The 13,704-nt window shown below is 40.2% G+C and overlaps 1 protein-coding gene across 8 annotated transcripts in view; it reads left to right on the top strand.

Moving 5' to 3' along the window:
- Positions 1-13,704, top strand: part of LOC144032872 (NADPH oxidase 4-like) — a 20,612-nt gene extending 6,908 nt beyond the window's left edge. For 5 of the 8 annotated variants that reach the window (XM_077540373.1, XM_077540374.1, XM_077540371.1 and 2 more), the window contains 9 exons: positions 1,297-1,407; positions 2,564-2,648; positions 4,627-4,724; positions 6,090-6,117; positions 6,208-6,280; positions 7,758-7,838; positions 8,507-8,666; positions 9,785-9,890; positions 10,778-10,956. In XM_077540373.1, coding sequence (XP_077396499.1) covers positions 1,297-1,407; positions 2,564-2,648; positions 4,627-4,724; positions 6,090-6,117; positions 6,208-6,280; positions 7,758-7,838; positions 8,507-8,666; positions 9,785-9,890; positions 10,778-10,797 — 762 coding nt within the window. In that variant the 3' untranslated portion in view covers positions 10,798-10,956. Of the gene's footprint in view, positions 1-1,296; positions 1,408-2,563; positions 2,649-4,626; positions 4,725-6,089; positions 6,118-6,207; positions 6,281-7,757; positions 7,839-8,506; positions 8,667-9,784; positions 9,891-10,777; positions 10,968-11,156; positions 11,294-11,850; positions 12,145-12,276; positions 12,379-12,692; positions 12,963-13,278; positions 13,327-13,539 lie in introns of those variants that run through there. The other 3 variants (XM_077540368.1, XM_077540366.1, XM_077540367.1) reach the window with 3 other exon arrangements.

Here is a 13,704-nt window from a genome sequence, read left to right as displayed (position 1 = left end):
CTTCTAAAATTAACTTATAAAAATCACAATTCCACAAAAGAAGGTCAGCTTGATGATTTTCTGTCAGCACACATTTACACCAGTGATGACTTCACTTGTGGCCTGACACGCTTTTCTAAGTTTAGTTTTCATTCACGTCTTTGGAGGACGATTTGTGGTGGAGGTTTGTGTGTCACCCTTGCAGCTTGAATGAGTCTATGTGTGAGAACCAAAGGGGCAGTCAAGAGTGACATGCTTAGAGACACACACACCGGTAGGAATTTGATGCTTGCAGGGCCGTCCACGTGAGTGTCAGTGTAATTGTTGTCACAAGTTCCTGACTGTGCGTCTGTGTGTGTTTTTGATGCACAATCCAAAATAAATGAACTCTGACCATTGTCGGATCAGGTCAGGTCAGATGTTTTTCTGGCAAAAGTGGGAAAAAAGTACCCAATATCTTAAAATCAAGCAAAAATCAGTGCAGGATTTTTATTTTATTTTTTAAGGTGGACAAACAAGCAGCATGTGTGAGCTTCTCATGTGCTGCCTGACCGCTGGGAAGCACGGGGGAGAAAAGGGGCAAGTATGGGCATGCTGCTGTGCTGGCTTTAACTGAATGCCTTGACAGAGGGCTTTAGTCTGTGTGTGTGTGTGTGTGTGTGTGTTGTACACAAATGTGAGATTCAATTTTTCATATTGTGAGATTTAACTTCAAAATCGCCTTTCCAATTCACATCTATAATGTGTTTATGAGATTTTTATCTACTTTGAGGTTTTTCTCTCATCTTATTTTTTTCTCTTTGAAAGAGGCTTGAAAAGAAAAAGGTACAAGATTAGAGAAGTATCAGCATTATCTTCAAGATTTTCATTGCAAAAACAGACCTCTTTTCGGTGACTTATCTTCTCTGTACTTGTACAAGCCACTTTGTTGTTTTGTCATCTGGCAACTCTAATAAGAAGAGACGGCACCAACAGAGTGCTCAGAGAATGACTTTAAAACTGAAGCCAAAGCACAGCCAACAGTGGGCATCAAACAGCCCTAATTACTGATGAGTGGCTGGTTGTGTGGGGCCAGATTACACAGCTGACATCCTTCACGTGCCACTTGAGGTAAACAGCGCAGTTTTCACCCTGGTCAGGTGATCTTCCACTTTGCAGAATTCATGTGGCGCTGGACAAACTACTCATTTTGTTCACCAATTATTCACAGGGGGGCTTGGCGTCTATCCCAGGGTGGATGGATGGACAGTTTTTAATCATGTCCATTGAAAATATAATTCAAATGTATATTTCCATCCCTTGTGTGTTTTCCGCCAGCTTGGACTTTGCATCAGCAGGGCTTCTGCATCTGTGCTGAACCTCAACTGCAGCTTGGTGCTTTTGCCCATGTGTCGCACCCTGCTTACCTTTGTCCGAGGAACACACACGGTAGGAAGTCATTCCTTTACATTCTGGTCTGGATTCAAAATGTGGCACATTTTGCTTCATTTCCCACTGATAATACACAAATCATAGTCACACAATTCTCATAATATCTATTAAGGTGTACATGGTGCTAATCCAAATTGGGATTGTTTCAGCAGAGGCTAGCAGATGCCATCTTGGACCAATGCTGGAACAGATAAGAGACTTACTAAGAGTTAACCTTAAACATTTCTTGACAATAATATGCTATATGTAACCTCACTAGTCTAAACATGAAATATTACATTTATGGAAGTTATGGAATATGAGTTCTGCAGCAAAATTCAGACAGTTTTATCCATCTCAGGGAGCAGCCAATTTGCTACTTGCTGTCGACTAAAGATGACATCACAGTTATTCAGTGCTCAGGCAACGACCAATCACAGCTCACCTGTTACCTGAAGCTGAGCTGTGATTGGTTGTTACCCAAGACCTGAGCAACTGTGATGCCATTTTCACTCGACAGCAAGTGGCAAAATGGCCACCTTCTGATAGTGATAAACACTGATGGATTTTGCTGCTTAACTCATATTCCACTAACACAATATTAACCAAATATACCAAATTTAGACTTGTGGGGCTGCAAAGAACATATTATTATCAAGATTATTTGTTTTTTTTTGGGGGGGTGGGGGGGGGGGTGACTTCATTGTCAGCTGTTTTCAGAGCAGTTTCCCCACGGTCAGCCATTTTAGAACATTTTAGACAGCTCTTTCAAGACCCACAGAATGTTTTTGTGACAACACGAGACGCACCAAACCTACCAAAACAAGTGCAGGCTCTTTTCTTTCACTAGGAAAGAGTTTATTTCTAGCTTTTTCACGTTGATTAGCAGTAGAAGATGAATTGCTTTCAGCAAAAAATTGTGAAAAATGTAGCTTTTTATTAAAATAGACAGTCATAATAGTAATTTTAAGTTAACTCTAATATTTTTGCTCTTGTGAAATAAATATTACTATGAATCAACAAAAAAAATGACAAAGAAAGGGCTTTTGATGGCAAAATGTACAATATACAACTAAGAAGCATGTCGCATACAACATTTCAGTATTGTCTGTGAGGATTAATCTTGAATATATTTTAGTCTATCTGTTGTTTGTACTTTGGCCTCCCACTCAAGGTATCAAGCAGAAAGACCCGGCGACTGCTGGACAAGAGCAAGACCTTCCATGTGACTTGTGGGGTTGCCATTTGTATCTTCTCTGGTAAATACAAAAAAATAATAATAATAATATTCCAACCCATTTGCTGTGTATGTGCACATTTGTGTGAGTGCATAACTGGATCCATGCGGGTTCAACATTCTTGCAGTACCAGCTGCACGTCCCTCCAGCTGCTGGGTATGTGTTCTCAGTTTTCGGGGTGTGTGTGTGTGTGTGTTCTTGTGAGTCTTCTCCAATGACATCACTGGAGCTCCTCGAAGCTTTCTTGGTTGCTTTCACCGAATCACCATTGCGTAGTTTGCTCTTATCCATTTGTGTTTGTATTGTTTCACAGTGTAGCTTTTCTTTGAAAAAGGTCTTGGGTTATTATAGGTTTGGATTGTCATTTTTAGTAGTTTTATTTTGTTTGGAGTTTTGTTTTTTTAAATTGAGTTACTTTTAATTCTTTTTTAGGGCGGCTCTGTTAAAAAATGTTTAGTTTGAGTTAGTTTCAGTATTCATTTTTGTTTTTAAAACAATGTGTATTACTTGTATGCAATATTTAATAAACAACATGGTAAAATAAAAATAAAAAGCATCGCTTTTCTTACCTAGCGTTGCATTTCGGCTGAGTTAAATGAAAAAGCAGGCGAGGCGAGCCGTTGAAGCCAAAAGTCAAGCAGGCAGCGTCGTCATGTGAAGGTGCTTTTCTATTGGCTGCTGCTAGATGACGTCACTTCTGTGTGACACATTTTCAAATGTCCTAATTCCGGTTAATGTCGAAAGTTACTCCAAAGATTCATGTATTAAATTAACAAAGACTAAAATGAAGGACATTTTCACTGTTATGATAGTTAGTTTTTTAGTTAGTTTTGTTAACGTAAAATGTAGGTTCAGTTTTCCTTAAAGCATTATTGTTTTTTTATTTTATTTCGTTAACGAAAAGGTTTTTGAGTTTTAGTTTTAGTTATTTTGTTCGTTTTCGTTAACCTTGCTGAGGTTATACCATATGGTTAAATCAGCTGCTGGCACATATATATTACTGGTGTGCACATTTTTAAAAATGTGAAAAATTAAGGAATGAAGACGCGTATTTCGGCTTTAGTGAGTCACTCTTACAGTGCATAGTTGAGTACGCCTGATCAATGAAAAGAAGGACATTTTGAGAGGATAAATTGAACAGCAGTTATGGTTGTCTCTCACATACTTTTCACTCACGAGTGTCAAATCAATGCAGCTGGCAGACCAGTAAGCGCATGGCGAATTCCAATAACACACTTCCCAAAACAGATACTTGTAACTCTGTCCGTGTCAGTGATCGCCGTGGGTTGCCGACAGATGGATAATTTACATTTTGTGATACAGTATATCAACTGCAAAGAGTCCAACACAAAGAAGATATAGCCAAGGGTAGTCGTGGACGTGCACAGCAAAATATTTATTTATTTATTTATTTTAAATTAGTAGATCTTGTGTTTGGAATATACAATTTTTCAAACAAAAGACACAAAAAGGACCTACAAGGACAGACATCTGCTATTCAGCATGACGTCATTTTTAAATCCTATCACCTTTCTTTACACTACATCAATTACACACATATACACACAGCTACACAACTCCCTCAAGGCAAAGGTCTTGCGTTCTAATAGAGAAATTCCAATGTTGTGAGACAAAAGACAATGAGAACTAAGGGAGGGGGTGTGAGAGTGAGGAGATGTGCAAAGAAGTGTGGGGGTCGTGGGAGTGGGAGAGGATGTATGTTTGAGAAAAAAGACCCTTGTGTCTCATGATTGCGCCCTCTAATACACATCAGCTGTTAAATGGCGGCATGGCTAGCCTATGATGTCAGTGAGTGTGTGTGTGTCTGTTTGGTGGGATTGTGTACAAGTGAGTCAGGAAGACATTTTGCTGACTTTCTGCTGAATGGACAAAGAAGTGTGTGTTTGCACATCTGCTAACACTTCATTTGGACAGTCAAATGTGTTGATGCTTGTGAGTGAGTTATCTCTAACATTATTGCATAATCTTCTTGTTCTAGTTGTTCATGTCTCTGCCCACCTTGTGAATGTTGTCAACTTCAGTCGCAGCTACTCAGAAGATTTTCCAGCTCTTAATTTTGCTCGCTACAAAGGAGAGGTGAGTAACCAACATTTCAGCATATGTACCACTACTTCGTCAACAGATATTGAGAGCATATGTACAGTATATTATGCATGGAGTGCTCCATGATCCCGTATAGTCATCCTTCTAAACAGTCAATCCGATGCTTCTATAATACATATGATTTTAATGGGCCTCACTTGCCAAGGCACTTGATATAACAAGTCTACACACCCCTGTTCAAATGCCAGATTTTTGTGACTTAAAAAATGAGACCAATACAACTCCATTAGTTTTTTCTGTTATAGCTTTTTTTTTTTCTTTTTTAATCTTTTCACACAGCAAGTCAAAATAAACAAGTGAAATTATGTGTTTGCACAAGTATGCACACCCTCTTACATGTTCAGAATGAAGCAGCAACATTTAAACGCATGTCAGAACACACCTGCCACTATTAAAATTAAAATGTCTTAAATTAACCCCAAATACATTTCTGATATTGTACTTGGCTTTCCTTACCTTTTTTTTGCTATCTAGTAGAAGCCTGACAGTTTTGTGCTGTTTGGAACTGTTTATAATTCCCCATACCTTGTCTAAAGCCTCGGGTGTCCGGTTGGGAAAAAAAAGCAATTAGTGGTGAACATACATTTTGGAATTATGGCCAAAAAGATCAGACTTGGTTCTATAGGCCCAAAGCACATTTTCCAACATGTGTTTGGGAGATTTTGTTGTTTATATTTACTTCCCCTCTCTAAAAGATGAAAATATTGGTTTCAATTTAGTTTTACAGGTTATAGACCAAATTGTTGGTGCAAAAAGTTTTGAAATGATTTATCTTGGTGTCATTTTTTTAATATACAGTGTTCCCTCGTTTTCCGCTGGGGTTAGGTTCCAAAAAATACCCGCAATAAATGAAATCTGCGAAGTAGTTAGCTTTATGTTTTACAATTCTTATAAATGTTTTAAGGCTCTAAAATCCCCTACCACACAATTTAGACACTTTTCTCATTGAGGCATTTACATGTTCTCACATTTCTCTCTTGTTCAAACATTGATAATGTTCAAAACTTCATAAATTTTATAAAATGGGTATATTACTGCAAAAAAATATGCAAAATTGCACTTAAAAAAAAATCCGCGATACAGCGAGACCGCGAAAAGTGAACCGCGTTATAGCGAGGGAAGACTGTACCACAAAAACCTGGATTTTGAACAAGGGTGTGTAGACTTTTACTATGCACTGTAATGGCAACTGAGGCCTATTGCGTGATATGGTAAAACTGTGGAATTTAATCGTTTCCGAAAGAACTAATTTGTTGTTCAGAACTGTTGTCAAATAAGACTTAATGTTATGTTCAGACATACAACATGTTCATATTTTGACTGTTTCTTTCTGCCTAGGACCCAAAACTAATCATTCTGACCACAGGTAAGACCATACTGTATGTTTTATTCATGCTTATCAGAGGTGTATTTTAACCGCTCATCTCTTCTGGTTGGCTGTCTAATTGACTTTCAGCTCCAGGAATCACTGGAGTTCTGTTGGTTATCATCCTTTTCCTGATGTTCACTTCCTCCTCCTACTGCGTACGGTAGGTGATCATCACAGCATCAGCTCTTTTTTTGTCCTTTAAACGTTCCAAATCCAGTCAAATGTCTTATCAGTGTTTCTGTGCTTGCTGGTCTGTCTCCACTCAAGTCTTTGTTGTGCTGTCGCTGATGACTCACGCTGTGCGCGTGTGCAAAAGAGAACAGAGGTCTGTTACAGAGCAACTCTACTAAGTGCTTCACTCATGGCACAGTCATTACTTAGGTCACAGTGGGTCACTCGCTCTGCATGCGCGTCTGTGTGTTTAAGTGCGTCCTCTTTTCTGCCTTCAGCAAATGAAGAGAGGTTAAGAGGAATTTCCAGACTACTCAAGAATAGAGATGAGGTTTTAGATAAGCGAACCAAGTGTCTGTACTATCTACATCATATGGTGGGTGCCCAAAGAGTTTTACAAAAACTCACATTCACTAATTTGAGCTGGAATGTACAGCAGCAGTGCTGTATTGAACGCTTGTGGCTGCTTGCTGCTGTTCGAACTCCAAAAACATCAAAAGTTTGACTTTTTAGTAGTGTTGTTCCGATACCGATACTGGTATCGGCAGATGTGCCGATACTGCATTAAAACAGTGGTAGCGGTAGCGGCGACTACTCACCAGTAACATGCCGATACCATTAATTAACCATTAATAAGTATCGGTATGGTATCGGTATCGCCTGATACCGCAAAGCTGGGTATCGGTATCGGTATCGGGTGCCAAAAAACGGTATCGGAACAACACTACTTTTTAGTTTAAAATGACTTACCTTAATCAGAATCCCGCTCCGCATTATGGCAACAGGTAGAATCCAAGTCAGTTATTGTGCCTATTGGTGTCGTATAAAATAAATTCTCCACACCAGCAGGCATTAGTGGCATCCTAAATTAAGCTAACCAGCTGAGGAGACGTTCTCTCTAGGGAAAATGGCTTTTATTATTTGCTATGCGTGACGGCGTGAGAGAGAGTCTCACAGACAGGTTTGGTATACTGCCAAGATGGGCTTCATTTAGAAAGGACGACTAGACAGTTGATTTAAAGCTCATTACTCATACTCGCTTTTCCACTCCTGCTCAAATCCCCATTCGACTCACCACCGGCTCGTGCACAGTCCGAGTTGTTACGTAAAGATGAAAGAAGAGGGGCCCAAGCTTCTAAAGAAGTTGAAGTCAAAGTGGTTACTGGAGAGTTGAAAATGTTCATTGTGTGTGGTGTTTATAGGGGTCGTTGTGTGAAATGACCCCTCCAATATTGACCTCTGATGTCTTGCTTACTCAGGCTCTGAGCTGGGAGTATGCACGTATGCTCGTGAACAAACTCAATTTGCTTTCTTCTTTTATTGTCTTTGCTCTTTTTTTTTCATCTTTGTCCCTCAGTCAGCTTTTTGTTCCCCACAAAAAACAGCTGTCTTTAAATACACCACTTGTATTTCAAAGACTTACTTGGAAACACAACATTAATATGTTGTCATTTTACTTATTTCAGAATATACAACTATGAAATCTTCTGGTATACACACAACCTCTTCATCATCTTCTACATCATTCTCATGGTGCACATGGTCGGGTAGGTATTGATTAGCTTCAGATCATTAATCGTTCGTAACACAACCTGTATGTCTTTCTACACTCTCATCCAAACTATGATTATCAGCAATTACGAAAGATATTCAATCAAAAACTTTACTGCATATCCGATACTAAATGCCATTCTCGGCTTTTCATACATGCAACAAACATGGGCTGCTCTCTTGGAAAACAGATTTAAGCATATTTGTTGCTGACTTATGGGACACAAAATTGTCATGGCAACGTTAACATGTTAAGAGAAAGGGGTTTCTTCTAGAAAAGCTGCCTCACATCAAATGTACGGACCTACTTGGCATCAATACCAAGAGAACTACACTTTTTGACATTTCCAACAAACTGTAACTAATTTTATAACTTAACTTTTATGCGTCATACTGCAAGATGATTCCTGCTTTCTCCTGCTTATATTCGCACACTGTAAATCTGCGCAGGGGCAGGCTAGAAGAAGTTTTGGTATTGTCACACACTGGCGCCAAGGGCACAGCCAACATCTCCCAAACGAGCAAAATTAGTCTAGTCCGTCTATGCGCATATTTATGCCACGCCATGTGTCAGACCTATTCTGGGCACAAATATAAAGCCCCTTGACTCTATGTTATGTGGATGTGTCAAACTGATCACCATCTATTTCCATCTTCTGAAAAGAGGAGCACTAAAATATCAGACTAACATCGAGGCCCACCCACCTGGCTGCATACGAGCCAACCACAGCCAAGCAGAGCAACAAGGGGAGGAGCTAGAGAAACATGAGGAAGAGAAGATGCGATGCAAAGCAGAGGCTCACTTCCAGCCCCACTGCCCACAGGTTTGTGTGTCTGTTTGCCATGTAGAGCGCATTTTTGCACGTGCACCCAAGCTGCAGTGACCCTGTGAAGTGGATGTTGTTTAGCAAACGTTGGAGGGAGTGGGTACTGTTTATTAGAGGAGTGGTGCTGCCAAGGGAGGGACAGTCATGTTTTTTTTTTTTTTTTACATCAAGGTCTGTGCTTGTGAATGTACTTCCTGCAGTGTGTGATTATGTGTTTGCACATGGTCGTTAAGCTACAAGGCGGTGCCATAAAATCCCCTTAAAGCCTCCTCAGGCTTTAGAGGAGCTGAGAGCAATTAGACTGCAACAGGTTACACGCCAAAAGAGAATAGGTAACAGCATACACATTGAACATATGTCATCCATCCTTGTTGCCATCGGGACTGTTGCAATATAGGCAGCAGCTGGGTTGGTCACAACGATCTACTTCTCCTGTTTTATGGAATTGCAACATGCACCCTTGGCTAATTTACCATGAATTGTTATTAAAGTGACATCTGGAGTCGGATGTCCTAAAGGTCATGCAATTTTAATTTCAAACGACATTTTCGGGAAAATATGCCTCCAATAAAATCTTAATGCACGAGGTCACACAGGTCTGCGCGTCATGATATGACTTGGAAAATTACATATATTTGAAATGTTTTTATATTAAAACTAAGATACATATCTACATTAAAATACATATACTGTAATTAGATAATTTGTACCAGTAAAAAGTTAACAGAAATAAACATGTAGTTTTTTTGCACACAGTATAAAGCACCTAACATTTTGAAACTGTGAGTTCCTGTGTACTGATTCATCTGGGGGGCGACCAGTTTGATACACATTTCTGAAGTAACACATTTGCTTAGTGACTAGGGATGGAACGATAGCCAAACATTGCGATACGATAAATATCACGATATTGTGCGGAGGTTGGAGGTTTATTTTACACCGATAAATACAAGACATATCAACAGGTAAATGGCAGTGTTCTAACTACTGATGACTTTTAGTTTTAGCTTGGTGTACATTTGTAATTGTGCAATTACAACTTGGATGGTAACAAACGTAAATATGATAATGTGGAAAATACAAACAAATAAAGCATATACATTTTCTTTGTCTAGAACCGCTACAGAAGACAAAACAGAAGTGGATTGCCCCTGTATAAATCCATCGTCGTCTATCAAAAGACGGAGGACAACACAGGTTATAAACATAACCATGACAAAGGTAAACTTGGTGACATGCATCTGAGTTTTATTATTTGAACAAATTCCCAGCATTCCCAGAACTGCGTTTCACTCCTATCAAGGGGTCTTTTGTTTACAACTGCAGCAACATAATGTTAAGAACAGCCTTCAATGAATTAGTTTCCACAGTGGAATGATACGGCGTCATGCAGCACAAAACGGCACGCGTGGTCACTGTTATAATAATAATAATAATAATGATAATAATGCATTAGATTTGTATAGCACTCAGATGCTTCAGTAGATACATTATTCATGCACTCACACACATTCACGCTCTGGTGGCAGTAAACTACATACGTAGGCCACAGCTGCCGTGGGGCAGACTGACTGACGCGTGGCTGTCAGTGTGTGCCTCCGACCACCACCAAACAGTCGCACCAGCAGCCACTCACCAGTTTGAGGGGGACTGGAGCCAAGGTGTGTAAAGTGCCCAAGGACACAACAACGCTTGACTTGGAGATAGCGGGAATCGAACAACTGATCCTCCGGTTACTGGACGACCCAGTCTACCTCCTGATCCACAGCCGCCACACACGTTTTGGACAAGAAATGTTATTTGCACAAACACTAAATTTACTGTAATGACTGCTACCGTGTTAGTTTAGGATAGTCATAGATTGGTTAGGGGGAGCATTTTGACTTTGAGTACTAATTTTCGTTATGTCGCTGACTCGCCATTATAGTAATGGAACCCAATGAACAGAGGATATTTTACCCATATACTGTCAAATAAATGATAGGTAGGCTGTTGCTTTCCTGGTTCAGACATCGTCATTGTCTAGTGTCAGTTAACGAGTTCTGACAAAGTAGTCAAGCTTTCTGCTTTTAAGCTACGTGGTAATCTCTTATTGGACTCCTCTCCAGAAAACTCCAGGCAGTGCTGAAACTGATGAGACGTTCTACAGCGTGGCTTCAGTTCGCTCGCAGCCCAACCTCTCCAGTGCACGTCCTGTATCCATGGAGCTTTTTGACACACCTGCTAAAATGACCGGCGCTGACAGCAACCAGCTCGTCGGTCTTCCTGGGTATCGGCGGAGCACGATCCATCCTCAGAGTAAGTTTCAACCTAGTTGTAACCCAGTAGAGACATAATTTAGAAAATATAACTCAAACAGCATCATTTACTGTTTTTTTTTTTTTTTTTTTTTTTTTTTTTTTTTTTTTTTTTTTTTAATGGCATCTGATCTTTAGATGAGGCTCAGAATGATTATAAACTAAATTTTCTGTTATCTGATATGTTTAGCCGCAAGCACGTTCTGCGTTGGGGCAGAGAATGAACCAGATGCTGCGCCTGATGACTGGATGAGGATTGCTGAGCTGCAGGCCAGGAACAAAGCCTGCCTTCCTCATCTCAAGAGCAGCTATCCTGTAGAGTTTGAGGTTGGTAGATTAGTGGTTCTTAACTCTTGCATAGTAACACTAGGATACATATTTTCCTATTGGTGCAACCTGTAAACGCTCTTGCACATGCTTACATGTACAAAGTGCCGATGCATGCCTGTCAAAATATTGTAAAGCAAATTCCGACCTGGAATGCACATGAAATATTTCCACTGTAGTTGGACTCATCATATTATGATGGAGCTCTGCAATAGTGCAGATCAGAGGCGGGCATGTCAATGAATTTTGAGTGTCTGTCAACAGTCAGAACACCCTTCCGTCATTGTCAGTCCATCAACATTTCAAGCTGAACCAAATTGTAATCGTCAATTCGTCATCTGTCAGCAAAATGGGCATGCAGTCATTGATGGAATGCCTCGATCTGTTAGTTAGCTACTTTGGTCACTGTGGGGTTTTCTTTCATTAACAGAAAGGTAACAACAATTTGGTAGACCCTGTAAATCAATATCAGTAAAAATAATAAATTTTAAATATATTGTTGACCGAAGTCGCAATGTCAGTTTATGGTATCAATTCAAACCCTTCTCTCACATCAGACTGGCTTCAAGAGCATCTTGACTTTCACCGACGAGGATGTCCGTACAGGCGACCCCACAGAGACCATTCGCCGTGCGTCTGTCATGCCAGGCCAGCTGCAGGACTCTCTCGCTTCCCATCGCCACTCCCTCGCAGCGGGGCAGTCGAGTACCACAGCCAACATCCGTTCTCACCGTTTGTCCTTGATGCCGGACCACCCACCGTCCCAATCGGCCACCTCCTCTCGGCTGAAAAGCCCGAAAGGCACAAAGCGGTCTGTGTCGACGTTATATGGTCCTCAAATGTCACCTGAGGTTAGTCTGTTTGCAAAAACATCAAATTTAAGGGTTGTTTAGTTGTTTGTTTAGTGTCTTAACTGTGGATCTTTTTTTTTTTTTTTTTTTTTTTTTTTTTTCAAAACTATGGCCAATCATTTTATTTTTCAGAAAAAATTGAAGGCCAGCTGCTTCCCCCGCCCCCTCACTCCCAAAAATATGAACAGCGGCAACAGACCCTCGAACTCACAACTTCATCCTGCTCTCAGTCCAGTAAGTTCGGCAAAAGATTTTATTTGTGTAATGTTTAATTACTGGGTTGCTGTGGTCAAATGGTTTGCTTGCCTGACTTCCAGCCGAGCAGCATGGTTTCCGCTCCCACTCCGTGACTGTGCGAATAGTTATCTCTCTGCCCCACGTCAAAATCACAAATTTATGTGAATATTTTTGAGACAAATCTCTCCCCATAGGTTGTCATAGACGGCTAACCCCATTATGCATACACTACAGTATTAAAATCTGGCATTCTGCTCGCTGATCCATGGCTCATTCATTCGTCATTTTAGAAATGTACTTTCTCTTCACAGGTTGAACGCAGGCAGTCCATGATGTTCAGCATCGACAACACACCAAAGAAAAGTAGCAGCAACTATCTGAAAAGAGGCCTGAATAAGCTTCGCAGTTCCAGCCGGAAGTCACCGGGCAAAACCTCAAAGACGTCTCCCGGGTCTGCCGTGCGCAAGGCCGCTACTTCCCGTGCTGCGGCGGGTCGAGCGGGCAAGGGTGGCAGCTTCAAGTCGCCTCAAACTACAAGCAAGCCTGCAAAGTCTCCACGGTTGACGGCAAGCGCTCGCAAGGTGAGGACATGTTCTTGAATGTAGAGGTGGGAAAAGAATTGCATGCCCACTCAGTTTCTTTAATCTTTAATCAACATTTACATCACAATCCTGTAATAGGTGTTTCAGATTTTTCAAGACATAAAATTGTTTGATTTTTTTTTTTTTTTTTGCATTGCCATTACTCAATTGCTGTAGCAAATATTTACCATTTTAAAGAAAGGATGACATTCTATTAATGGTTTACTTCAAATGTTTGTAATTATTTCCACTTTGAAAATGAGCTTGTTCAGTCATGATGAAACCCCTAACTAGTGAAACCTCACCCTCTTTTCAGAAGAATGTGTCCCATCAATCATGAAAATCTTCCTTGAAGAATGATGAGGTCTCTATAATCAATGAAAATGATTTGCATGGTGCTTTAACTTGCTTGTGGTTGGCTCTCACTTAATGACAAACACTGATGGGTGAGGGTGTCTTCACATACTCTGGTGATCAAGTTATTGGGTGGAAACGCTTTGCTACTATTTTTGAGGAGCAACAACTGATTGTTTTTCTACATTCTCATCTTTTTTTTTTTTTTTTTTAAATCCCACAGATGGTGAAGAGGATGTTGTAACCTTACAGCAGTTCAACAGCGCTCAGAATAAAAATGTATGCACTTTTTTTTTTTTTTAACTATGACCTTATGTTGTTTTTCACTATTTCTCACTACTTGTACTACATATTAAAATATTTTTAAATGACAAATTGTGCTGTCTGA

Source organism: Festucalex cinctus, chromosome 13 (assembly GCF_051991245.1).
Source record: "Festucalex cinctus isolate MCC-2025b chromosome 13, RoL_Fcin_1.0, whole genome shotgun sequence".
Taxonomy (NCBI): Eukaryota; Metazoa; Chordata; class Actinopteri; order Syngnathiformes; family Syngnathidae; genus Festucalex; species Festucalex cinctus.
The sequence above is the reverse complement of the archived record's forward strand: the minus strand, read 5'-3'. Positions and strand labels throughout refer to the sequence as shown.